Source organism: Castanea sativa, chromosome 11 (assembly GCF_040712315.1).
Source record: "Castanea sativa cultivar Marrone di Chiusa Pesio chromosome 11, ASM4071231v1".
NCBI classification, from domain to species: Eukaryota; Viridiplantae; Streptophyta; class Magnoliopsida; order Fagales; family Fagaceae; genus Castanea; species Castanea sativa.
In genome coordinates, this window is record NC_134023.1 from 1454523 (window position 1) to 1482346 (window position 27824).

The following is a 27824-nucleotide window of genomic DNA, read 5'->3' on the forward strand; positions in this document are numbered from 1 at the left end:
TATCAGGCAACTACCTATCCAAAAAAAATCTTATCAAGCAACTAGATCCAATAGTAAAAGATATAATCAGCTAGAGAAAAAATGACATGATGAAAAAAAGATCAAAAATAAGTACGAACAGTGCACTATGTGCACTGCACTTTAACAATTAAATACGTAAATAACACAATGCACTCTTGTATATTTATAGAATATAAAAAGAAATGACACAAGCCAACTAGGCATTTATTATAAGTTTTGGTAAAAGGTTCTGTTTTATTTGAGTGGGGTTCCCCTAGAGAGTAGAGAAATTAACAGTGTGATGTAGGGTTGACTAACTGTACATTACAAGATTTCAAAGGAAAGAAAAGTAAAACCAACTGTGGAGTTGGACTTAAATTTTTTCGGGGGCCAATCATTACAATTTTAGAAGCCCAATTTATTTTTTACCTCATATCAATATAGCATTGCAAAGGATTTCAATAATTTTCGCCCACAATGTTATAGGCACCTATAACTTATAGGTGCCTCCGCCCCTAAAACCCATTGTCCTTGGTCATTAAGAATTAAACTGTTATACTTTTTATAGGCTTTATTATTCATTTATGTTGCATCTTGAAGCTTTTAAAAAAAAAAAAATACTAGTCCTAATGGTCGGTACAGCTTCCTTCATGTCTACAAAAATGTAATCATGTAATTAGTTTTGATGGCATAATCCATTTTGCTATAATATATTTAGATAGCATCCAAAAGAAAATAGATTACTTACCTTATCTAAAATTTTCCTAATTCTTGTCTACCAAATATATTTCTTGATTCATCGACTCCCACATTGAAATTTCATAAAACGGCTTTGGCAGTGGCGGCTTCCAAACAAGAATTTCTTGTGACACGTGTTTCATTGTAGGGCGAGATTTAGGATTTGAACTTAGGCAAGCCAATGCTAGTATCACAACTAGAACCACATTCTGAGCAATTGTTTGGTTAATATGAGGTGAAAGGCGTGGGTCTGAGACATCTTTCGGCATGATATGTTGAGCAGACGATGATGCTAATGAGGAAATAAGCTCTCTTGGATGCCTTCCCATTGTTGTTTCAAGCACCACTACACCAAAGCTATAAACATCACATTTTTGGTTCACAACCATGGTGTAGGCAAGTTCTAAAACACAACACAAAAAAGTGTGAGCACAACTAAACTACTCGGAGTAAGAAACCTGCTAGGAATATCTTACTATACTATGAAAATTATGTAGCAACTTTAGCTAATAAATATGTGTACATATGATCATGATTAATCTAATTTTTTTTACAAAGTGTGTTTGTGCATGTAGAAGTTAAATATTCACCAGGGGCAATGTATCCATAAGTGCCAGCAAGTGTGGTTAAATTGGAGGAATCAAGGTTTAGGGGTCTAGCAATGCCAAAATTTGCAACAAAAGCCTCCAATTTTGAATTCAATTAAATTGTGCTTGTGGTTAAGTCTTGATGGATAATTGTTGGAATGCAATCATGATGCAAGTATGATAAAGCATTTGCTATTCCTTTAATGATATTCACCCGCTTCTTCCAATCCAATTCCTTTGCTTCAACATCATTGCTTATGGCATAAAATAAGCTTCCTTTTCCCATGTATTCATAAACTAGAAACATGCATCAATTATGTAGACAATACCCATAAAGCTTCACGATATTTCAATGAAGAGCTTCAGATAACACTTTGACTTCATTTTTAAAACTCTTGTCAAAAGTGGGCTCCAGAGATTCTAAACGGTGAAGTTTTTTATGGGCAATCACTTTTCCACTTGGTAGCATTGCTTTGTAAACTCTACCATAACCATCGGTTCCAATGCAATATCTGATGTCAAAGTCTTCTGTTGCTGTAATGATATCTGCAAATGCAATATTTCCATCATAATTCCATATTGAGAATATATCCCCATTCCTCTTTGCTTTACACTCTGAACGAGTGTTTTTGATTATCTACTGGGGAGAAAGGAGTACAATTTCGAGTAGTAAGAAGATGAAGGAAATGACAATGGGAAGAATAATCTTTATCCATTTTGCAACGTTTTTGGTACTTGTGGAGCCAATATTAATGCAGGGTGGAAAGTGGGGTGATCCACAGCAATAAGGGAAGCCTGAGATATTTTTTTCACAACATAAATCCTTGTTGCCCATAATTGTTTCCGGCCCAAAAAAAAAATCAAAACACTCTGGGAGTGGACCAATCAATGAGTTGTAAGACAGATCCATTTCATACCTGTAAACAAGATTGGGAGGAATATTACCGGTGAAATTGTTATGGCTAAGATTTAAGTACTGTAAAAAGTACAAGTTCCCAAGCTGAGGAGGTATTTCTCCACTTAACAGATTATGACTAAGATCAATAGTAATTAACTTAAATGGGTAAGCCACTCGAGGAATGCTTCCAGTTAAGTTGTTGTGGCTTAAAAGCAATTGCTCCAGAGCATGTAAATTCATCAGTTGAGTTGGGAGTGGTCCACTCAGCTTGTTAAGTGAGAGGTCTAAGACAGAAAGATGGACGAGATTTTCCAAATTGGTTGATATCCTTCCAGAAAGTTTGTTTGAGGAAGGATTAAGATATTGTAATCTAGTTAGCCGAGAAACCTCATACGGAAGTGGACCAAAAGGATTGTTTTCACCCAAATGCAGAGTCATTAAAATTTTTATATTACAAATTTCAGTAAGGATTGTACCATTGAAGAAATTTCCACCCAGGTATAATTTAACAAGGCTTCTTATGTTTGTCAAAGTATGAAAAAGTGGACCAGTGAGCATGTTATTAGAAAGGTCAGGAGAAACTAGATTTTTCAGCTTTCCTATTTTTGAAGAAATTGGACCAAAAAGACTGTTTGTACCCAAATGCAGAACCATCAAATTCTTCAGATTATAAATTTCAGAAGGGATAGTACCGTTGATTTGATTTAATTGTAAATCAAGATGAGTGAGATAAGTCAATAGACCAAGAGTTGAAGGGATTAGGCCAGCAAGGCTATTATTATGGAGATCCAAGTTTCTCAGCTTTCTCATGTTTCCTATTCCTAGGGGAATGGAGCCATTGATTCGGTTGGAAGCAAGAGAGAGAAGGGTCACGTTTGTCAAACAACCCAAAGTACGAGGAAGTGGACCAGTGAGCATGTTATTAGAAAGGTTTAGAGAAACTAGATTTTTCAGCTTTCCTATTTTTGAAGAAATTGGACTAAGAAGATTGTTTGTACCCAAATGCAGATTCATTAAATTCTTCAGATTATGTATTTCAGAAGGGATAGTACCGCTGATTTGATTTAATTGTAAATTAAGATGAGTGAGATAAGTCAAAAGACCTAGAGTCGAAGGGATTGTTCCACTGAAGTAATTTCCACCCAGGTATAATTCAACAAGGCTACTCAGGTTTCCCAATTGTAAGGGAATTGGACCGCTCATTTGATTGAAAGAAATATCAAGCTTCTCTAATTGAGTGAGTTTTGTGAGTGAGAGAGGTAGTTCACCTGAAAGACTATTCCAAGATAAGTTAAGGTAAGTGAGTTTAGAAACACTACCAATCTCTGGTGGGATACTCCCGTATAGCCCCTTTCCTGCTAGCTTGAATCGGACCAAATTTGGGAATGAAGAGAAGTTGAAGTTGAAATTGCATAGGTTGGGATTCTCATACCAAAAGGTATAGTCTAAGTTGATCTCTATCACGCTTCCACCATCATTGCAAACGATACCGTCCCACTTGCAATGATTTGAGGTTGTTTCTTCATTCCTCCACCACCACCAACGCAGAGTCTGGTTCAGAGCCTTTGCTTCTTGGGCTAGTGGCGGTGATTGAGGTTTTGCAACCGTAGAAGTATTCGCGCTACCCACATGGTCTATGATTATGATAGTAGTAATCCAAACTAATATCACAAGGGAAATGGAAACAGAGGATGGCATGTTTAGTGGATAATTGGTGATCGTTTTAGTTCAATACAAGTTTACTAAGCAAAATAATTGATTATTCCGATTGCAAATAGCTCATTTAGACTTTATACAATTGTCGCATGGAGGGAGCGGTCTTGAATGTCAAGTCTCCTGCTGCATGTGGGACCCACGAGAGCTTGGAAAAAAATGCGATTGCCGTGTGGAATCTTTTTATCAACAAACAGTGCAGTCGATAAAGTGTCAATTGACTCGTGACTTACCTGAATAACCACAATACTATAGTCAATATAAGTAGAGATCCCTCTTCCATGAAATTTCCTCAATGCAATTTTCCACCGAGGGTGTCCCACACGTTCTGTATTTTCCACAAAGAGAGAAAGTTATGTGCGAACATCTTAATGTTTTTTTGGCCTGAAAAAGTCGAGGAATTTGAAAAACAAACCCCTCTAGAAAATCTAGATTGTGAAACTGTTACTCATGACAATAGAAAGGAAACAGAGCAACATAATGAGGTGGTTGGGACTTCTGATGTTTTAGCAGTTGAATCTCAGAGGATTTGCATAACAGGCGATTCTTTAAACGTCAAGTGTGTTTCACAGATTGTTTTTAATAGTCATGTGATTCGTAAAATCTAAAGCTAATTGATATTTCAAAACTCAGCAAAGCCGTGTGAATTGAATGCTTATTTTAGTTCTATTCTAGTATTTTTTTTTTTGCCTTTTTTTGCTGAATGTCCTCCTATTCTAGTCTTAAGGTGATTATAATTTGTCAAAAAATTCTCATTAAATTGTTAAAATTTAAAGTAATTTTGGGTCCTCTAATTATTAAGTAAAGTTCAATTTGGTGACCATACTATTAACTATTAAGTGTGTTAATTTAGAACCTCATCATCAATTTCATTTTTGGTTCTCCTTTATGTTTAAATTTTAACAAAATTAACTATTTAAATTTATTTGATTTTGAAATTTTATACTTTCCATAATAACCATATAACATGTCTCATTTTTCACAATAATTAATTTCGTTAAATTTAAACGAAATGGGGAAATTTAAGGACAAAATTGACTTGGCTTCAAAATTTAGGGAGACTAATTCATATAATTAATGGTTGATGGTGATCTTGACACAATAGTTAAAGAAACAAATTAATAATTTAACCTTAAAATTATCAAAGTACATAAATAAAAATCATTAAATTTGGCATAGTGAGTATAAAAATAGGAATGGGGAAGAATTGGCTATCTCTCAAATTTTTAACCATTAAGAATATCGCACACAATAAATTTGAGTAAAAAAAACTTGACAAAATAGTATGGGCAATTCTTTATCATTGAATCCTTAAGAGTAGAACATATTTTCTTTTCATATAAAACCTTTAGCAAAGGAATATTCTCTTATTCTTCTCTTCAAAACTAGTTTGATTTGAAAGTTGTTATTATTATTATTATTATTATTATTATTATTATTATCAAGATTTGAAAGTTTCAAGGATATAAGTTAGAAACAAACGCATGAAAAAAAAGAATTAGGCTTTTGTGTATTAATCGTAGCTCTTCAAAAGTTTAGTGCTTTGATGTTCAAAGGAGTGTACCTATATTTATAGGGCTGTTTAAGGAGTTTGATATGATTTAGCCATCTATTTAATTATTTCAGTTGTAAATGTTCAAATAGTTCAAACAAGATTTGCATGGGATGATAATTATCTTAATTTTTTTTTATAATTTAAGATGAATATCAATTAAGTTTAATTTAGTGACATGTAAATTTAAGGTTGGACATTAAATTTAATTGATTAGGCTCTCTTAATGTTTAATAACACATGCATCATTGTAATTGACCTTTGTATGTGTTTTCTAACTTCTAAGTCTATTCCACGTGACATGAAGAATTTGAGTTGCAAGTCTTGCATACAACAAGGGCCAAAAGACTTTCGAGAGTAGATTTTCCATTTTCCATTTTCCATTCAAAGTCTCCCCTCTACAAGGACAACATGACTCTTCCGGCACGCACAAGTTGAGTTGCTTCATGGTAAACTCAAGTTGTAGAGCTATTGATTCAATTGACTTGAATTTACCCTGAAGAAACCCCCCCTTTTTTTTAAACAAAATAATAATAATAATTAATAATAACAATCAAAAAAGGGTCATGACTCAAGTCACACAACAAGTCACAATTGATCCCTAAAAGTATATATTTAATCAGTAAATATAATCTCCAAAATATCCAAATGATCCAAATTCCACAAAATTTAAAAATATTAACAAAAATATTAAATATCTCCTCACAAAAGCAATATTTTAAATTTAAACTTAAAATCCTGACGCAAAGGGCATCGGAAACTCCTTCAACAACAACTAGGTGCTTGATATCTCAATAGCATAGGAAAGTGGCAATTTCGTGATCCCCTAAAACCAGGGTTGAACCCCTTAGCAATTTTTTTTTAAAATAAAAACAACTTAACACAATTTTATTCTACTTAATTAAATTATTCATCTCTTACAAGGAATAAAACAAAATTATAATTAAAATCCTTCAAAGATATTCAACTTTACTTCGAAAATTAATCATAAATTTTAATGTTTTTATGGTTATTATTTTATTTTATTAACTTTCTTATTTAATTATTAAATATATGCTTGAAAATCATTAAATTTCCCTCGCATGTATAGATATATTAGTCAATTTTTCTAGTTTTATAAATTTAAGATCTAAATTTAGGCTTTAATTAATTATTAAATTAATTAGGACATCATCACGGTTCGATCCCGGTTCGACCTCAAAAATCTTGAACCTCTCTCTTTTACGGTTCAATAAACGGTCCAGGTCTAAAAACCTTGTAGAAAACACCTTCAACAACAACTACAATCACATTCTAGCACCCACTTGTCACTACAAACATGAGCAGCTAATCTAGAAAACGAACAATAGGAATAAGCTAATGCATTTTTATAGATTTGTACTTATAATGTAAATTATAAACTTACATGGTAGATACAAAAGGTAGTAAATTTTATACATATTTGTAAAAAGTGGTAAATATTTTACACTTTTTTGCAAATGCATACAATATTTACTATTTTTATGTGTTTACATTGTAGGTTTATATTGCAAGTACAATGTAAACTAAAAAAATTTCTAAGATAAAGCCCAACAAGTAGTAATTTACTAATTCCTACACCATAATCAAGGAAAACAAAAGGCTCTAAGTTCGCAAAACAAGAAGCAAATAGAATAGCAACGAGGGTAGAAAACTTGATACACCATAAATAAAAATTTAAGTCCATTATTAAATTTTAATAATTTCAAAATTTTGGTCCATTAAAGGTTGAACCAAAAAATTGCCTAAACAAATACAAATCAGCCCAAACAACAACACAAATTAGCCATTTTTGAATTTATGATATCATTCTATGAAAGTTGAATAAAAAAATTGCCCAAACAAATACAAATCAGCCCAAATGCCTAAACAACAACACAAATCAAATATTTTGGAATTTAAGATCTCATATCCACAAAGCAAACATGTTTTAGGTGTCATTCCTTAAAATACCCTCAAACACTCGCTAATGACAAATGCAACAAAAACTCTCCTGGTCTCACCTCTCATCAAATATCAGCTTCTTGGTGCAAGTTAGTAAATGATGGAGAACGTCAATGTAGCAAAAATTACGATGGTTATTGGGCAGGAGGCTTCTGAGCTTGATATACCCAAAACACACAAGGAAAAATTATCTCTAGGCTTTTGAGCTAGATGCACCTCTTTAAGAACAAATGCTCGCATCTCATCTCCTCTAAAAAATGTCAACAGATGCTTCACTCTCTCCCTCTCTCTGGGCAAATGCTTGGTTTTTATTGTAGCTTAGATTAAAGGCTTTTGTTTATTTGTGGTTTAACATTGTGGGGCTTAAAAATAATAATTGATATATGGTTTAGAAAAAGGGCTTTTTAGAAGGGATTAAATAAAAAAAAAGAATCAAAAAAGTCAATGCTTGAGCCTTGAAGTGAATATATTGAAATGGACAAAACTTATGTATTGTACCTTAAATATTGTTTCTTAGATTCCCTTTTAAAATTCTGACATCTGATTACTTAACTAAAAAAATACATTTTTATCCAAGAGAAAAAAGCAATATGACAGAATTTTAAGAAGGGAACCTAAAGAATAATACCTATGTACTGTACTTAAGGGCAGTTTTTGGTGTTCTTTTTATGTTAGAAGATGTTCATGAACTTTGAGGTTTGTTAGATTTGTTATTGAAGTTTGTGAAATTTTTTGAATTATACTATTTTTTCTTTCATCTGTTTTCATTAGAAGAAAAAGTCCACTAAGAGGGATGAATTGCACCTCTATAGATTTGAATTTGATTTAAATTATGAGATATATAATTTATTGGTAACTCCTCTTTTATTGTTAAATATGATCAAGAATCGAGTTATGATCAATGTAATTGACCAGGAATTTAAATTTATTTTGTACTCAATTGAAAAATATAAGTGGTGCTCTCTCTCTAAAAAAATGGTTAATTCAATTTAATTTCTAGACAGTTTCCTACTGATTTAGATTGTACTTAAAATTTCAAAATATTTAGTAATGTATAGATCCTATGAAGTTAAATGTGAAACTATTATGTGCCTCCCTCCAAGGTAATATATGGACTTAACTGAAGTTTTACATGATGAATAATGTTTTTTTTTAATGCATTGTGGTAACATGGTTGAGATTTCTATGCAAACTACAAATAGAGTAAATGCTAAAAGAAATATTTTTATTCATGTTTGACATCAAAGTATCTTGATATTTGAAAATATGCAAATGAAAATGTGGATCATTTATGTTTCATTTTGAAATTTGATGTCTAGGAGGTGATAAGTATGTTTGTCATGTCTTCCATAATGTTGTGAAAATCTATTAATTGTTTTTGTGGAAATGAATAGTATGAGAGCAAAATTAGTAGTATGTATTTGTTTCATCTTATAAAAAATGACATAGTGATTGTTTGGATTGCATTTCAACAACGTGTTTTGCGTCTGCGTCTGCGCTTGTTTTTTTTTTTTTTTTTGAGCCATGATTTTTTACTTTTCTGTGTGAACAATGCACACCAGTGGGTCCCGTGTACTGTTCATGGGACCCACAAACCTCATTTTTTAGCAAATTTTCATTAAAAATAGGTCCTATAGCACTATTCACGCATTTAAAAATTATTTTACTATAGAGTTTTCAGTTTTGAGTAATAAGCTGTATCTAAACGGACCCATAATATGGTTATTTCTAATTTTATATATATCTATATATAAATATAAAGTGCTTTGTTATATAAAAAGTTAATTCATTTATAACTATCTAGTGCATCGCATGGTTTAGCGACTAGTTGAATCTATAACCATATCCAACTAAAGACTCAAAAGTTGTAAAACAGACAACCAGCAATACTACTCAACAACTAAACTTGAGATTATGGAGAAATATGATAATTACATTAATATATAAATTATTTGTTTGTTTTACAACTTTGCAACGCATCCAAGGCTCTTTGTAGGCTACGTACAATCTCAGTCATTGAGGGGCGATTTCGACCTTCTAGACTTACACAATGCAATGCTAGGTTCCCAACATATGCCACTGCCGCTAATTCAAACGGGATAGGTGGTGGTACTTCTGGGTCCAAAACCTTGTGAATTTCATCTTGGGCAATGTATGGCACTACAAAATCAACTATACTTCGTGGCTCACCACTTTCATCTCTATGAAGTGCCTTGTATCCAGACAAAATTTCTAGCAATACTACTCCAAAACTGTACACATCACTTTTGGTTGTTAACAATTGATGCTTATAATACTCGGGGTCCACACTGCCTGCCCCAAGAATTGAAAGGTATGACATAAAAGATGGGCCAAAATCAGATACTTTGGCAGTCCACGTGGCATTTAGTAATATGTTAGAAGATTTGATGTCACAGTATACGATTGGCGGTACTGCATATGCATGCAGATACTCAATGCCTTTAGCTGCGTCTAGTGCCACTTTAATCCGGGCAACCCATGATAGTAGAGGAGTACTTTGAAGCTTATGAAGATGGTCATGGAGGGTACCATTTTCCATGTATTCGTAGACCACTACGCGCACGTTACGATCCTCACAAAATCCCAATAAGCGAACAAGATTCTTGTGATTAAGGCGGGACAAATCTTCGGATTCATTCTTTCTAGCATTTTTATTGTCATCGAGCTTGGTCACGTATGGTGTAGACATTGATAGTTGAGCACGCTTAATAGCCACTACTTGGCCATCATCTCACGGTAGACTGAGCTAAAACTACCTGTTCCAATCTTGTGATCATCCAAGAAGTTGTGAGTGGCTTCAAGTAGCATTTGCAAACTAAATTCCGTTAAGTCTCTGAAGCTTGTAGTTATGATTGTGCGTCTAGGCTCAGATCTTTTGTAAGTGACTTGGCTGTGGAAAAGAACAACAATACGGATTTTTTTTTGGAATGAGAGAATTTTTGAGATGTTCGGTTAGATTTTGAACTATTACTACTCTTCGGCTTAAGAAACTCAATCAAGTCTTTGAAGGTTGCTATTTGGACTCTGCAGTTAGGCCTTGCTGATATGGAAGGATCAGTTGGAATTATTATTTCATATTTTTTGGAGCTACTACTGTCTGTTTGAGACCTGGCTGGTGGGAACTGTGACACTATGGAATTAGAGAATTGTGCAAAAGGTGATTGGTTAGACTCTAAACAACTACCATCTGTCTCAGTCTCAGACATGATGGGTGCGAAGATTAATGGAATGGAAAAACTTGTTGGTCCATTAGGTAGTGGAAAGAAGTGTGAAAATGAGGAGGTTTTAATCAGTGGCGGCGCCACGTACATTTCAGGGTGTTCCTGGGAACACCCTGAACTGAAATTTTTTTTTATATATATATAATAATTAAAAAAAAAAAATTGTTTACCTTAAAAAAAGATTTAGGAACACCCTCAATCAAGGGTAGGAACACCCTAAAAAAAAATTTATTTGTTCAGCAAAAAAAAAAAAGCCAAAAAGAAAAAAAGAAAAAAGTGTAACAAAGCAAGCGGCAAGCCCACGGATTCTCGAAAAAAAACAAGCAAGCCCAACATCAAGCCCAACAGATGGTAGCAAACCCAATAACCCACAGATTCTCAAAAAAAAAAAAAAAAAAAAAAACCTAACCTAATATACTGAAATCAGATCAGGCCAAACACTACACACTTCACAGACAGACGCAAAAAATTTCACAGGCGCAACAACCAACGGAACGTCGGAACGGATGACGGAGTAGGAGATCGCCAGATCGGGCCAGCTCAAACTCGATCTCCCATTCAAACGGAAGCTACATCTCGACGTGCTGCCCTGCTGCCCGATCGGTCTTCCTCAGTTCCTCGCCTCGCCTCGCCTCGCCACGGCACTGTGCCCGATTGGTCTTCCTCAGTTGAGTTCCTCGCCTCGCCTCGCCTCGCCACTGTGCCCGACGGTGCCGCCCCTCAGGTATTTCATCTATGTGACTCTGTCTCAGTCTCTCTGCTCTCTTTATCTGAAGAGTGAAGAGGGAAGAATGAAAGTGAACAAAATGAGACTCTCGGACTCTCCCTCTGTCTCTCTGTCTCAGTCTCTCTCTCTTTTAAGACTTTGAACTGAGAACTGTTATTGTTTTTTTTTTTTTTTTGTGATTGTCATTTGTCTGCTTTTGCCTTTTGGTTAGTATGCTTTATAAAGTTTTATTAATATTTGCACTGTTTTTGAAGTTATCCGTTGGTATTGATGTTGGTGTGGTGAGATAAATTAGTTGTCTGGGTTGGTGTGGAGTCTTTTTGTGAAATACAATTAATTAGCTTTATCTGATTGGCTCTAGTCTTGTGATTGGAGTCAGGGCATTGGGTCCTGTTGAATTGGGGTGAATGGGGTGTGGCTGTTTGCAATAGTGCAACTAATAATTAATGAATAATCATTTAATTAACTAATAATTAATAAAAAACCATTTAATTAACTAATAATTAATTGGAGGAAGTAACTAATAAATAATAATTAATAATTTAATTAACTAATATATTATAAAAGATAAACAAATTAAATTATGTTACTCTAGGCTAAACAATAATTAATAATTTTATAATTAATGAAACAACAATATAACAAATTATAGTTTATAAAAGTAAAAAAATTAAATAAACAACTAAACAACAATAATTAATAATTTTATTAATATTTCAAATGAACTTATAGTTTATTGTTTATTCTTTTGCTAGAATTATGGACAAATATTTGATAAGAAAACTATGTACCAAAAAAAAAATTTTGGGAAAAATTTTTAGGAACACCCTAAGAAAAATTCCTGGAGCCGCCACTGGTTTTAATAATGGAAGGATTAGTAATTATTATCTCATAATTTTCGGTACTCTCTGTTGGAGACCTGGCTGGTGGGAAGAATGACACTATGGAATTGGAATTAAGAGAGAATTTTGGATATGTTTCGTTGGATCCTGGAATACTATCACTTTCACTATCTGAGTGGTTGGCTGGGAAAATTAATGGAATGGAAATATGGGAGTTTGGATTTGTTCCATTCCATATACAAGTGAAACTGCCTGATGACTCTGACATGGCTGATGGGAAAAATGAGTACTCTACTAGTGATCCACTTCTGCCTGATATTCTCTGTATTGGAGTTTCGAGACCCTTCAACCAAACCAGTGTATTTTCTCATTATAGCCCACCTATCTCTCTCTCTCTCTCTCTCCCCTATGGCATTTTTTCAATAAAAAAATTCACGTCAACACAAGTTTTTTTTTTATAATACTCGAGTTTTTAAAACTCAATTTACACAACAAACTCGAGTTTCATGAACTCGAGTTTCAAAAAAGTGGTATTTTCCTACTTATTACGCAAACAAGGGTATATTACAAATAATTTCCACGAAAAGTGGTATGTGGCCAATTTGGGCTCTTTTTGTGAGTCCAGAATTGTGACTTTTGCATCTTTGGCTAATTTACTTGCTGAGAGCATTCACATCTTGTTCTGTTTATACCAGAGATTTGTTTATTTATTTATTACCGGAGATTTATTAATATTTTTAGCAGAATGTTTATGCCAGAGATTGACTATAATATCATATCATATTATATATTTTATATATAATTAGTATATACAACTGCAAAAGACAAATTTATGAAATCTGAATGATTGAATAAAGAATGATTTCATTAATTAGAAACTAATTACAACCAGCTATTTATATAGCTATGAGAAGATGAATCTAGAGCATAACAAACTAACAGAATAACAGAACAGAGAAAGATCCTACCCTAACTACACCAACACGTGTGTATAACTAACTCTTACACGTGCTTCTTATTGATATTTAAATACACTGCTGCAAGGACATGTTTAAGTCATATGATGTGAACGAATTTGGAATTATTCTTTATCTCATTTTATATGACGCCAAAATTTTGAGCCTTTGACTTTTGAAGTCCTAAAAGATTTTAGGGAAATCATGACTTGAAGATACCATTTTGTTAGTGTACCATATCTGTTTAAATATTTATAATCTTGATTCTAGCCTAATAATATCACTGATTGAACTTGGGAATTTAATACACCTCTTCATCTACTGCCCAATTGGCCAAATTTTTGGTCCCTCAGATTGGGATAGAAAATTCCCCACCATGGCAGTTGACTCCCCAAGTACCTGGGTTTAGATGCTTCATAAACCTAACCTCTTCTTCCACATCCAAAGCTCGGATTCTCAAAACTTCTTACCATATTCTGTGGTCGCTTGTGACTAAATTTGGATGTTGAGAAACAAACAAATCCATGACCTAGACTCAATCAATACCCTACAAATTTAGTGAAGGGTATGAATATTGCTATTATATAGTGTGCTTTGCTTAAGTGTGTAACCAGCTTTTTATATTTTAAGGGCGTGTTTGTTTATGTTATTTAAACAACACAACATATATTTTTACAATATTTTTTCACCTACACGTATTTTCACAACGCTTAAACAACATTACCTAACGGACTCTAATCATTGCATGCCTTGACACCTCCATTAAAGAAGTGGCCTGGCAAGGTTGATAAGGAAAGGGACAATGCTTCCGTTTTATCTATATACTATTAGATTATAATGAATGCAAAATGTTTAGAAATGAGATTGAACAATTGATCCTGCTCAGTCAAAACTTGCAGACTGTTCAAACACTTAGGTTACTAATTCCGTATTAGTTCTGTCATCTGTGACATGATGGTCTCCCTAGCCAAGCCAAGGGAGGGCGAGAGGGGGCAAGTGCCCCCCCCCCCCCAAAAAAAAACTCCTATATAATATACCTATAAAGCAATTTGCCCCTTGACAAAATTTTTCTATCTCAACTTTGCACCTAGTATAAATAAGAAGACTTCCCTACTTTTAAAAGAAAGCAATCATGTCCTGTATAAATACATAACACATTTTCTTCTTTTTTCCAATGAAAACAAAGTTCAATGGCCCCACATAAGACTAAAAGTATTGTCCTTTTGAAAAGTTTCCAAACTACTAACAATAAATAATGAATTTACAAAAAAAAAAAATCACAACAAATTTCACAATTGTTAGAGCAATACTATATAGTATATACAGTATTTCTTACAATAAATTTCACAATTGTTGAAGGTTTAATTTTCATTTCGGCCCACCACTTACACTACTTTATTGTCTACCAATTCTATAATTCTCAGTATCAACTTGTGAAAATACCAACTCTCCTCTTGGTAGGTTCTACGTTATCATTATTTTTTATAAACAAAAAATGGCTTACTTATATTCATATATAACACTAAAACCATAGCTTACACTCTTTTTCTTATTTTTTAGTTTTTAATTTTTTTTAATCTTGTTTTTGCTATAATTCAAATTTTAACTACTTAAAAGAATAGAGAAAAAATGTTGAATTCAACATTATTTTTTAATAGCATTCAAGGTAGTGAGGATACAAAATTGCTAGTACATTGTTATACTCTTAACACTTTTACAATAATTTATTTTAAGAAATAAAATTGATTGTTTAAACTCTATTTAATTAGATTAATCTCCAAATTACTTTAATATATATTTGTGTATATAGTTTGCTATTAATACCAATTTTTTTTAATATTAATTTTGCTTTCAACATTACCCCTAAACTGAATTCCCAGCTCTGCCACTGGATGGTCTAAACCAAACTGTTGAAGGCTCTCTTACAGGGTCATGTTAACTCGTCCAATTTAGTTTCAAGTCCACTACATTGTTGCCTTTTGGGTTTATCAAATTATTATCTGTTTCAGGTCACAAATTCACTTCCGTCCAAGTATGCCCCATTTGTGTCACTAATACAAGGGGCATGGCTTTTCTCTGCGGGCACACGGTGAGCTGGGCTGATAATAATAATTTGATCTTATTCTCTCCCTCATTTACGTGGTATTGCTAATATTTTGAGAAACTATTATTTCATTGCAGACATGTGTGGAATGTGGGGAAACATTGGACAAATGTCACATTCGCCGGGAACCAATCAATTGCCGTATCAGGTTGTTCTTGGGGTGACCATGCCCAGAGAATTGTTTTAATGAATGTGTAGAGGAGAGAATTAAATTTAAACTAGATTGAACATGGTCAGGTGTTTTTATCAAAGATTGTCTATGGTTTAGTCTTCCTTGCGTGTTCTATGATTGTATCATAAATTTCTATTGTTCTGTTCCATTATTGGAGGATATTTTTCTATAAAATGACAGGTATAAACGCCATCAAATGTTCGTGGCCACACAGTGGCAGCTCGGTTTTGTCTTCCTTGGTATAGTATTATTTGGAATGTTAAATATGATATATTATGTGGTGTTCAGAACTTCGGATTGCAACCAAAGAACATATTGATAAGGTTTCGGTTGTTTGGGAGATCTTTCTTTTCTTTAGTCTAAACACGGGATAAGGACAGAGTTTATACATAACCTACAAACTGGATTAGGCACAATGAAAATATTGTTAACTTTCTTTGGATATGTGAGAAGCCTACAACCAATTAAATAGACTGTCAGACCCAAACAAAGCATTCTCCTCCCACCCTTTTCTCTCTCTCCCTAACCCACCTCTCTCTCCACCGGTCTCAATACTTTCCCCTCCACCGGCACCACCATCGCCGATCCTTTATAACCACACCAGGACCATTCCAAAAGGGAATTACACAATTAAGATTCTAGCCATAGTAATATGATTTCAAATCAATATATATATATATATATATATATATATATATATATATATATTACTAAAAACTGAAGGGTAGCGTTTAATGTTGTTGCACTCATGTTGAGCCACATCAGAGCCCACGTCATTATCTTTTTCTTTCCATTTTCTTATAATTATTTTTAATATTTTTTTATTTCATATTTACACCTCTCCAACCTTTCTCTCTCCCTTATCTTTTTCATCTCCCCACTACTTTTCCAACCTTTCTTTTTCCCTCACCTTCTCATCTCTCCACTACTCTCTACATTAATATCGCTCTTCATCTTTTCCCTCATCTTCCTCTATTTTTTTCTCTTCTTATTCACACCCTTTTACTATAAATTTGTCACTATCTCTTTCATTCTATGCATAGTTTTCCCTTACAAAAACAAGGTTCTCTCTCTCTCTCTCTCTCTCTCTCTCTCTCTCTCTCTCTCTCAATTTTTGGGTGGATTTTTTTTTTTTTTTATTTAATATTCGCTTTAGGTTAATAATTTTTTATATTCTTTAATCTACTTTAGGTTAATGCGATTCACTTTTGTTGTTTTTAATTGTTGTGTGTTTTTTTTTTTTTTTCTCTTTGATTGTTAAATGTTATCCTATTGCGTTATAAATGATTAAATATAGCATATAAAAATATAATATTATTCTACTACATAGCATGAGTTGGATAATTTAATTTTGTAGTAATTGTAATTTGATAATATGATTTTTATAGTGCTCAATTTAGATGTTAAACTATGAGACTTTAATTTTTTTATATTATTTTTTAATCATTTGTGGTGGACAAAGTACTCTTAATAATTATATTAGAAGTACTCTATAATACCATTTATTTAGAGAAAAGCAAAGGTTGGTTAAAAAAAAATTATTGGATGAGAAACAAATTTTATCTTTTACAATTTTACTTTAATTATTATTATTATTATTATATAACAATACATATATAGAAATTTAATTCTTAGATTTTACTAATAATTGTTTATTTGATAATCTGTTTTGGGTGGAAAAAATTACAATTTCTGCAAAGAAAATAACCTTAGTAGATTGTAAACAACAAATTGTTTTCCTAATTGGTCCAATTAATCATAGTTAAGTTTTATTAATTTTTTTAGTTAATTTTTTCAGTGTTTTGGATTGTAGGCAGAAAAAATAAGTTTGAGAAAGTTTGTTTAAAACTAAAAGAATAATTTCCAAATTTTAATATTCTTTTTAATGATTCACAAAATGTTATAAATAACTTTTATTAAAAAAGTAAATATTTTCGTTAACTTGCCTTTTGAATTTCTAAGAAAAATTGTATTTTTTTCATTTTAGTACAACAAAAATTATTAAATTTATGATTTATGATTTTTCCTATATTTCATTTATGATTATTTTTATAATAAATATAAATATAATTACAAAATACATTACTCTTTATTAAATTAGTTTGAATTGTATAAAAAAATCTAATAAAACCATCATAAAAATAATTATCATGCGCAACGCACAGGTTTGCGACTAGTTTTATATATAAAAGCGGAAACCTCATGTAAGAGTGCATGAGGTCCCACCACGTGGCAATTTAATATTGCATTTAACATTTTTTACATTTTTTCATTAAGTTTTTTTAATCGTTACCCAATAAATCATAGTAACTTATTTTTACTATTATATAAATTTAGCATTTTTTTACCTCTTTTTATTAAGTTTTTTTTTACTATTACCCAATAGATTATAGTAACTTCTTTTTACTATCCTGCCACGTGGCACTCTAATATTGTATTTAACTTTTTTTTACCTTTTTTCATTAAGTTTTTTTAACTATTACCCAATAGATCATAGTAACTTATTTTTACTATTATATAAATTTAACATTTTTTACCTCTTTTTATTAATTTTTTTTTACTGTTACCCAATAGATCATAGTAACTTCTTTTTACTATTATATAAAATATGAGCTATTCTTAATAATTAGACCCATTAGACCAAAATTAATTCACTATGAAAAACTTTTTCATAGTAGATCAAACTTTATGAAAAACTCAAGTCAATTCTTACCTTACATATTATGACCCAAGTTGGACCCTTCCCACATGTAAATCAAAGCAAAAACTCTTACCCTCTTACAAACTCTCTTCTTCCTCCCCCACGTATAGGTGATGCTTCTAGAAAATCTCATCCTCATGAAATCATGTCTTCATTTTTCCCTAATTTCAATTCAATATGCTTTTGTCTATTAATAATGTTTTATGCAATTTATGCAGACTAATTCTCTATCATAGACCAGTGCAACAAAAATATATATAAATCTTAAGATCCCTGAGGTTGCTGAAATAATTGACAAGTGCATATTTCTAAAATTTATAATAACCAAAAAGTCTAATAAATATCATATACTATCTCACAAAATGCCATTAACTTAATATTTTCTTTAAAAAAAATCAATGATAGGAATGGTAAAAAACATGATCTTATACAAGAAATACCAAAAATACATGCAAAAATATTTTCATAGGAGGATTTATCTTTAAATATTATGAAGACAATAGTAAAGATAAAATGCATTGAATGAGATCCTACGAAACAGGTTTGTTAATCATTTCAAGTTATACTCATCATTTACGTAAAAAAAAAAAATCATACATCGTATTATTTACATTAAAAAAAATAATACATATTAATTTCAAAGTTCATTGCAAGATGTGAACTGCTAGGGTATTGCAATAATAAGTAATGTTGATACAACAATAAGTTGGTATTACATTTTATGCGTACTTTGTGAAAGGAATGTCAAACCACAAGCAAAATCATTTTGGTATGCAAAATGTGAAACAAAAATAAATCTTTCTATCCCAAAGTTAGAGGCATTCACATTAACTACATACTCTCCAAATATTTATAATATATTTATCTCACTATAACTACTATATATATACAATTGCAAACTACTTCAGATACATAATTCAAATTGAAGTTTTTGATGCAACTATCAAAACAAATTTTGTGATATTTGATTGAGATTCCGAGAAAATTCTAATTGAATGTACAAGATATTTTGCTGAAAAATAAATTGAGGTATAACTTATTTAAATTATTGTAAAAATATTAATATTGGAGAACAAATTCCATGTTATTTGAAAAAAAAAAATTAGGAAAAAAATGGATTTCTCTACTACATTTGAATGAATTCAATCTAAATGATGGTTTTGAAAATTACATAGTTGCTAAGATATTCGAAGAACCTTCAAATGATAAAAATGTATGGAAGAAAAAAAAATACACGATTTAATATGCTCTATTAATACTTTTTGCTGCACTATTCCAAAATTAACAAAAATAAAAAATAAAAATATTTACAAAAAACTGTAACATCATTGAAATTTAATATAAATGCAAATACTATGAAAAATCTTAGCGACAAAGTCCAAACTTTGTAAGATCCAATTAAGAATCTCTCATTACCAATTCATTAGTGATTAACACAAATGATGCAACAAAAGAAAAAAAATGATGCAAGCTCAAAAATTGAACAAATATAAACAGACTAAACTTCAAACGTTGAAGATAGAGAAACTAATGATGATAATAAGCATTGCCATACCTTAATAACAAAGATTGAAGAAAAAAAAAAAAAGATTTCGTAATGAAGCTGTTTATTGCATCATATAATAATAGTCTATAATATAGAAAGAATTAATATGCTTTTATCAACTTTTATTATTCAATATTACTCCAAGTTGTTTTAATTATTACTCATTACTTGAACAAAATAATTATAATAGATATATGTGAGCAATTTATAATTGTTACTTTTTATGATTAACTCATTACTAACAAAGTTTTATAATAAATATACTATAATATATGTCTAATATTTTTCAAAAACTAATTTACATAAAACATTACAACAGTATCCGTGCATCACCCAGAAAACTTACTAGTAAAAATTAATATCCCTTCCCAATGTTCTCAGATTCCTTCAAGAAGAATTAAAACAATAAACACAATTCACTTATCCTGCCTATTGAATGAGATAACTAATCCAATCATACTAATTTAAAATTGAATGGCAATTTTTTTTTTCTTTTGGTTAAATTTGTCAAAATATTTTTTAACATCTCTCTCTTCCTTTTTTAAATGTTCTGCAGGTCTGCCTTCGAGGATTTAGCTAGTAAGGCATCAATATGGCAAGCATTATCTCCTTTGGTGATTGAAGCCTCCCTCAATGTTTCTATAGATTTGGAGGAACTTTTCAAGTCAAAAATTGGAAAAAACACTATCCTTATCCCTTTCAAGAATTAGTTCGATGTTTAAATCTAAAGATATTGTATTGTTCCTGGGAATATATTGATTAAGAGATAAAATACCTTTCCTGAATCACAAAACATATGTACCAAAAAAATAACATTCTATAAATATTCACGTACCACAGAAATAATTTGGACATATTGTTCTGCATCAAATGCTTTATGAATCGTTACCTTTTATCGTTAACTTTACAAGATTGAAGGTTACAAAGGAGTGAATTATCAATTATGAATTTTTTACCTCTTTAATTTTTCTCTGTCACATTAAAAGTACAAATTACATGGCAAGCCAAATCCTTTCTATATTATCGAATTATCACATTGATAGTTATTTACTAGTAGGAAACGAGTAAAAATACTTGTTACATCCAATTGCACGGTGATCTAAATCCCTCCCATATTATAGAATCATCACATTAATATAGGCTGAAATTTAAGTTCTCTACCCGCAGTTTGAAATTTGGTACTTTACCTACCTTAAGTTTAACCGAAATTTAAGTTTGAAATCTTATGATGCAAGTGTTTCACTAGATCGTTTTGATCTTACTTGATCTTTTTTTTTTTTTTTTATAATGTTTTTTGTGTTTTTGGAGAAGAGAGACAAAAAAAGTTGAGCAAAATTACATATTTAGCCATTTTTTTACAGAGGTGGGTTACATAACTTCAATTGAACTAACCTCAAGTGGGTAAAGTGTCAAATTTCAAACCACAAAGAGGAAACTTAAATTTTGGTCAAACAATAAGTGGGTAAGTTGTAATTTGCCTTTTTTTTTACAATCTTTTTACACAATTTGATATAAATTTCACGTGTGATTAGATTATATTATTTGCTACTCGCGAATCAATTACTAGCACCTAATAAAAAAATGGCCATGTTAATGAGTGTTTGGTAATTATTTATAAACTATATTAAGAAAGATTTAACACAACTTTCGTGAGAAATATAAAAAAACTGTAAAAAAAAAAGAGAGAATTATTTTATCATTTCTCCATTAAATTTAACATTTCCCAAAAAATAATTCAATAATGTGAGGTCTGAGATCATTTTTGTTTTGTTATAGATTTTTGTTGCGAAACCCACTGGGTACAATGCCCAAAATTGATGGTTTGAAATCCAGTGCATTAACACAAATCTCAGTCTTTCTTTTAATCCAACAGTTCATTCCTTTGACACCTCACCAATCCAGGCTGGCAATCCTCATGCTCACTTCTCTTTTCATTTCAGCTTTCCAAATTTTTTAGTAAAACTCTCTCGCTCTCTCTCTCTCTCTCCAATCGAACTTCTTTGCCTCTCTCACTAACACTCCACTCTCTCAACCCTAATTGCGCCTCCACCACTCTCTCAACCTCCACGGTTGCTCTTTGCCTCTCCCTTTAACCCCATCGTCACTGCTACCAGCATACCCAACTCAAACCCATCGGCAAAAACAAAGAAAAAATAGCAACTCACCATCTAAAACCACCGGCACCCCCTTTCACTTTACCAATTTCTCCTTGCCTTATTGAGTAAAGAGTGTCTTTAACAACTGTTTTCAGTATTTTCACTACAGAAATTTAAGCTAACTGGGATTCCTGGAAGGGTTTTAAACGACGGGTAAGAATTCCATTTCAAAAAATGTTACTTATCGTTGCTTTAATTTCTTCATAGTTCAAATTAGATCTTGATGAGTTTATCAAATCTCTCCAACCTCAGCGATCTGGAGTCGCAAATTGATGAATTATCGCATCAATCAGCAATCAGATGTCGCAAGATGGTTCCATCAATTGGGATTCACCACCAAGATATGATGCAACTCCACATGAATCAGATGATGCAGATGATGATGCAGATGAGATGGTGCAGGATTATGTAGCTGATTTGCCACTGGTAAGAAACTTTAGAGCCCATTTGGATAGGCGTTTTTCTGGACAAAAACGCGCGGTTTGATACAAAACGCAATATATACAATCGTTTGGAGAAGCTGTTTCAGCAAAATCACGTTTAAAAATCGCACAAATCCGCGGTTTCAAAGAAGCAGAATCTAATTGTATTTTCTATAGGGAGCAAATAGAACGTTTTCACACCGCTATTTGTTTCGTTCAAAAAACCAAAAATACCCCCAAATAGCTGGCTATATTATCCCCATACCAGTCACTTCACCGGCACGAAGCAGCCCCTTGTTCCACCTCAGGTTGAATTCCAGTTGATTCCGGGCCGTTCCTATCATTCTGGTCGATTTCGGTGAGTTTCGGCCGGTATACCAATTCCAGCCAGTATTGAAATCAAACCCAATCAACCCATCTTTTCACAGCACCGATCACCTGAAGAAATGCATCTCATCACAGCAGTCTTCTTTTTCTTCTTCTTCAATTTTTCTGTGCGTTTCATCCTCTGCAACTCTTCTTTCTTATTCTTGTTGTGGCTATCTTCTTCTACAGTCTTCTTTTTAGTTTTGTGAGCCTTCACGTGGGCTACCTAACTAGTACTTGAAAGGGAAGCTACAATTCAACTTTTTATGTTGACTTATTGGCCCCCTGCCCTCCTCCACACGTGATCTAGCTTTTTTTAAAAATAAATTTCAGCTTTTTTTTATCTTTAATTATTTATATACATTTTAATCTTATAATATTCTAAAAAATTGTTAATATTAGTTTATTTAGGAAGTTGAAAAAAATGGGAACAATTGAAACAGTGGTGAATAGGAAGCTTCTTGGAAGCTCACTTGTGTACAATTACCCAAAATGTGAGTTTTATTTACAAAAAAAAAATCATAAATAAATGTTTTTTTTAAATAATAATCCCACTTTTTTTAGTAGAAAACTATATTAAATGTATTATTTTATATAATAGTAATAATAATATATAAATATATATATATATTTTAGTAATAATTCCGAAACGGTTTTCGATTACAAAAAAATTAAGGTAACTTTAACAATATAGTTAAGTCATTTTTTGGAATTTACACTTAAAACAGCTATTTTTAAAACAGCTTATCCAAACGTTTAATATGACTTTAAAAATAGACAACACATATTTTCACATTTTTACCAAACGTTTATTTGTGGTTTTTAAAATGGAGTTTTTAAAACGCACGTTTTAAAAATGCTAGTTTTTAAAATGCACATTTCGAAACAGCTTATCCAAACAGGCCCTTAATTGAATTCAAACCTACATGGAATTTAATTATTGAATTCTAGATTTTTTTTTTTTAATAGTAAACATTGATGTGATTTAGATCAAATTCATAATTTTAATATCAAATTTTAAAAGTAAAGTCTTAAAAGATTTTAGGGAAATCATGACTTGAAGATACCATTTTGTTAGTGTAATTCTAGCCTGATTGTATCATTGATTGAACTTGGTAATTTAACACACCTCTTCATCCACTGCCCAATTGACCAAATTGTTGGTCCCTACATGGTTACAACTTATTGCATCCTGGAATCTATTTAGAATAATAAACATCATTGTGATTTAGAACAAAATTGTGATTTTTGATATCAAACTATAAATGTAAAATATTAAAAGACTTATTGAAATCATGAGTTGAAGATACGATTTTGTTAGTTTACCATATCTGTTTAAATATGTATTACCTTGATTCTAGCCTGAATATATCATTGATTGAACTAAAATCAAGGACAATCAATATGTCCTTCTTGATAGTTCCATCAATTGGGATTCACCACCAAGATATGATGCAACTCCAGATGAATCAGATGATGCAGATGATGATGCAGATGAGATGGTGGAGGATTATGTAGCTGGTTTGCCACTGGTAAGAAACTTTAATTGAATTCAAACCTACATGGAATATAATTATTGAATTCTAGATTTTTTTTTTTTTAATAGTAAATACTGATGTGATTTAGATCAAATTCATAATTTTAATATCAAATTTTAAAAGTAAAGTCTTAAAAGATTTTTGGGAAATCATGACTTGAAGATACCATTTTGTTAGTGTAATTCTAGCCTGATTGTATCATTGATTGAACTTGGTAATTTAACACACCTCTTCATCCACTGCCCAATTGACCAAATTGTTGGTCCCTACATGGTTACAACTTATTGCATCCTGGAACCTATTTAGAATAATAAACATCATTGTGATTTAGAACAAAATTGTGATTTTTGATATCAAACTATAAATGTAAAATATTAAAAGACTTATTGAAATCATGAGTTGAAGATACGATTTTGTTAGTTTACCATATCTGTTTAAATATGTATTACCTTGATTCTAGCCTGAATATATCATTGATTGAGCTAAAATCAAGGGCAATCAATATGTCCTTCTTGATAGTTCCATCAATTGGGATTTACCACCAAGATATGATGGTTGTACTGATGATGTGATGCAGGAAGCTCATGAGTTGAAGATAACCATTTTGTTAGTATACCATATCTGTATAACCATGATTATAGCCTGATGTTATCATTGTTTGAGCTAATATCTAGGACAACAAATGTGTCCTTGAGCCTAGTCTCAATCAAGGATCCCCTTGTCCTCCTAGGTTCCTACTTTATGGACTAATTATCTCAAGAGCGAGCTCCATGGAATGGAATCAAAAGATATCGCCTCCCTGAGTAGGGCCTGGTTAACTCATTGCCTTAGCTGCAATCCCAAAATATGATCCAGAAGTTCTTTGTTTTCCCCTCAAAAAAAAAATTTGCATAAATTAATAATTTTTTTTCCATACCCATCCCTAATGGTTAACCTTGTGGAAAATGGATCAAATTAAATAATTTAAAATCCTTCAAAAAGGAAAAAGAAAAAGAAAAATTTCATAAACCTTTAATTTGTTCCACTTTACAAATAGCCATGCCCTTTTGTAGTCTCTCCTCAATCCCAACTCCCAACGTGTCCACGTGTCCACCTCTCCCACTTAACGTGAGAGGGTGGTAATGAGACTATCTCATGAGATATTCTCACTTAGCAATGGCAAATTCTTAAACTCTGATGCGATTTAGATCAAATTTGTAATTTTAATATCAAATTTTAAAAGTAAAGTCTTAAAAAATTATAGGGAAATCATGACTTGAATATTCCATTTTGTTAGTGTACCATATCTGTTTAAATATTTATAATCTAGATTCTAGCCTGATTATATCATTGATTGAACTTGGGAATTTAATACACCTTCATCTACTGCCCAATTGGCCAAATTGTTGGTCCCTCTCAGATTGGCCTAGAAAACTCCCCACCATGGCAGTTGACTCCCAAAGTACCTGGGTTATGATTCTTCTTAAACCCAACCTCTTCTTCCACATCCAAAGCCCATATTCCCAAAACTTCTTACTAATTTATGTAGTAACTTGTGACTAAATTTGGATGTTGAAAACAAAAAAAATCCATGACCTAGACTCAATCAATACTGTACAAATTTCCAGAGATGTCAAAAATACACTTCTACTATTGTTATGTTTGGTCTTCCTCTGTTCCTCTACCTTTTTATTGTTCCTTCAACTTGGATCTTGGATCAATTCACTCTTTCTTACCATGCATAATTGCTTTGCTTTAAGATCAAAAAATCTCAAGCTACTCTCCCTTATCTTTTCATCAATAGGGGCTACCTTTATCGTAACATTCTCATTTCTGCTACACTCATTTTATGGATATGCAACTTAGCATAGTTGATTGTATAGTAGTCTTATAAAATTTTCCATTTAACTTAATAGGTTTTCTATGATCACTAAAAGCTCCTGATGCGCTTCTTCGCATCATCCACTCTGCTCTTATCCGATGATTCACATCCTCCTTAACCTCTTCATCCTGATGAATTATTGACCCAAGATATCGAAAACTCTTGCTTTTTAGTATCTCTTGGATATCAAGTCTTATTGCTTCTCCGTCTCTATTTCTACTTTTATTGTACTTACATTCCATGGACTCCGTTTTACTCTACTTAAATGAAGGCCTTTAGTTTCTTTGGCCTTTCATCAAATTTCTAACTTGGCATTAACTCCACTTTTAGTTTTATTTACTAAAACTATATCATCTGCAAAAATTATACACTAAGGGAATTCCACTTGAATTGATTTAATGAGCTCATCCATTACTAGTGCAAAAATATATGGGCTAAACGTTGATCCTTGATGCAAACCTATTGTGATAGGGAACTCACTTGTGATTTCTCCACTTGCTCTAACATTAGTACATATCCTTAATCAACTTAAAAATACTTCACTACTCCTAATTTAATTTAATTACTTAATTAATAATAAACACTACTCACTTGAATGGAAGAGAGAATAAATTTTTATAGTACATATATTGGGGAGAAAAATAGTGAAAATAAAAGGAAGATGAAGGAATGGAAAAATTGTAAGGTTAAGGTATAGAATAGTGGGGAGATAAAAAGGTAAAAATGGGGAAAATTGTAAGGTTAAGGGTATTAGTATTGCTATATATAGTGTGCTTCGCCTGACTGTGTAACCAGCTTATTAGATTTTAATCATTGCATGCCTTGACACCTCCATTAAAGCACTGGGCTGGCAAGGTTGTTAAGGAAAGGGACAATGCTTCCGTTTTATCTATATACTGTTAGATTATAATGAACGCAAAATATTTAGAAATGAGATTGAACAATCGGTCCTGCTCAGTCAAAACTTGCATACTCTTTAAACACTTGGGTTACTAGCTCCGTTTTAGTTCTGTCATCTGTGACACGACTGTCTAAACCAAACCATTGAAGGATCTCTTACAGGGTCATCTTAACTCGTCCAATTTAGTTCTAAGTCCACATCATTGTTGCCTTCTGGATTTATAAAATTATTATCTGTTTCAAATCACGTATTTACTTCTGTCCAATTTGAATCCAGGCATGCCAAATTTGTTTCACTAATGCAAGGAACATGGCTTTTCTCTGTGGGCACACGGTGAGCTGGGCTGATAATAATGATTTGATGTTATTCTCTCCCCCATTTACATGGTGTTGCTAATATTTTGAGAAACAATTATTTCATTGCAGACATGTGTGGAATGTGGGGAAAGATTGGACACATGTCACATTTGCCGGGAACCAATCAGTTACCGCATCAGGTTGTTCTGGGGTGACCATGCCCAGAGAATTGTTTTAATGATTCTGTAGAGGAGAGAATTAAATTTAAACTAGATTGCCCTTGGGGTGACCATGCCCAGAGAATTGTTTTAATGATTCTGTAGAGGAGAGAATTAAATTTAAACTAGATTGCCCTTGGGGTGACCATGCCCAGAGAATTGTTTTAATGATTCTGTAGAGGGGAGAATTAACTTTAAACTAGATTGCTCATGGTCATGTATTTTATCAAAGATTTTCTATGGTTTTGTCTTCCTTGCGTGTTGTATGATTGTGTCATAAATGTCTATTGTTCTGTTCCAATATTGGAGGATATTTTTCCATAAAA

General features: G+C 32.0%; 2 protein-coding genes and 1 pseudogene across 3 annotated transcripts; 1 reads left to right on the forward strand and 2 right to left on the reverse strand.

The window, feature by feature from the left end:
• Nucleotides 1–692: 692 nt before the first annotated feature.
• LOC142617992 (uncharacterized) lies at nucleotides 693–3983 on the reverse strand (annotated as a pseudogene).
• Nucleotides 3984–9398: 5415 nt separating this feature from the next.
• On the reverse strand, nucleotides 9399–10160 carry LOC142615530 (serine/threonine-protein kinase-like protein CCR4). Its single transcript, XM_075788265.1, has one exon. The coding sequence runs from the start codon at nucleotides 10158–10160 to the stop codon at nucleotides 9399–9401; it is 762 nt and encodes a 253-aa protein (XP_075644380.1).
• Nucleotides 10161–21720: 11560 nt separating this feature from the next.
• Nucleotides 21721–27732, forward strand: LOC142615156 (uncharacterized). 2 transcript variants are annotated; one of them, XR_012840674.1, is made up of 5 exons: nucleotides 21721–22049; nucleotides 22149–22322; nucleotides 24046–24216; nucleotides 27261–27317; nucleotides 27410–27732. XR_012840674.1 is itself a non-coding variant. In XM_075787859.1 (5 exons), exons 2-5 carry the CDS (start codon nucleotides 22197–22199, stop codon nucleotides 27527–27529), a joined length of 441 nt encoding a protein of 146 aa, XP_075643974.1. In that variant the 5' UTR covers nucleotides 21721–22049; nucleotides 22149–22196; the 3' UTR covers nucleotides 27530–27732. The 2 variants fall into 2 exon arrangements, 1 of the variants encoding a protein (XP_075643974.1); XM_075787859.1 differs by having other exon boundaries at nucleotides 24079–24216.
• Nucleotides 27733–27824: the final 92 nt, after the last annotated feature.

Coding starts and splice junctions, on each gene's coding strand:
- LOC142615156 (XM_075787859.1), top strand. CDS start 22,197: ATGTCGCAAGATGGTTCCATCAATTGGGATTCACCACCAAGATATGAT. Junction 22,323..24,078: donor ATGTAGCTGATTTGCCACTG/GTAAGAAACTTT, acceptor ACTAAAATCAAG/GACAATCAATATGTCCTTCT. Junction 24,217..27,260: donor ATGTAGCTGGTTTGCCACTG/GTAAGAAACTTT, acceptor ATTTGAATCCAG/GCATGCCAAATTTGTTTCAC.
- LOC142615530 (XM_075788265.1), bottom strand. CDS start 10,160: ATGTCTACACCATACGTGACCAAGCTCGATGACAATAAAAATGCTAGA.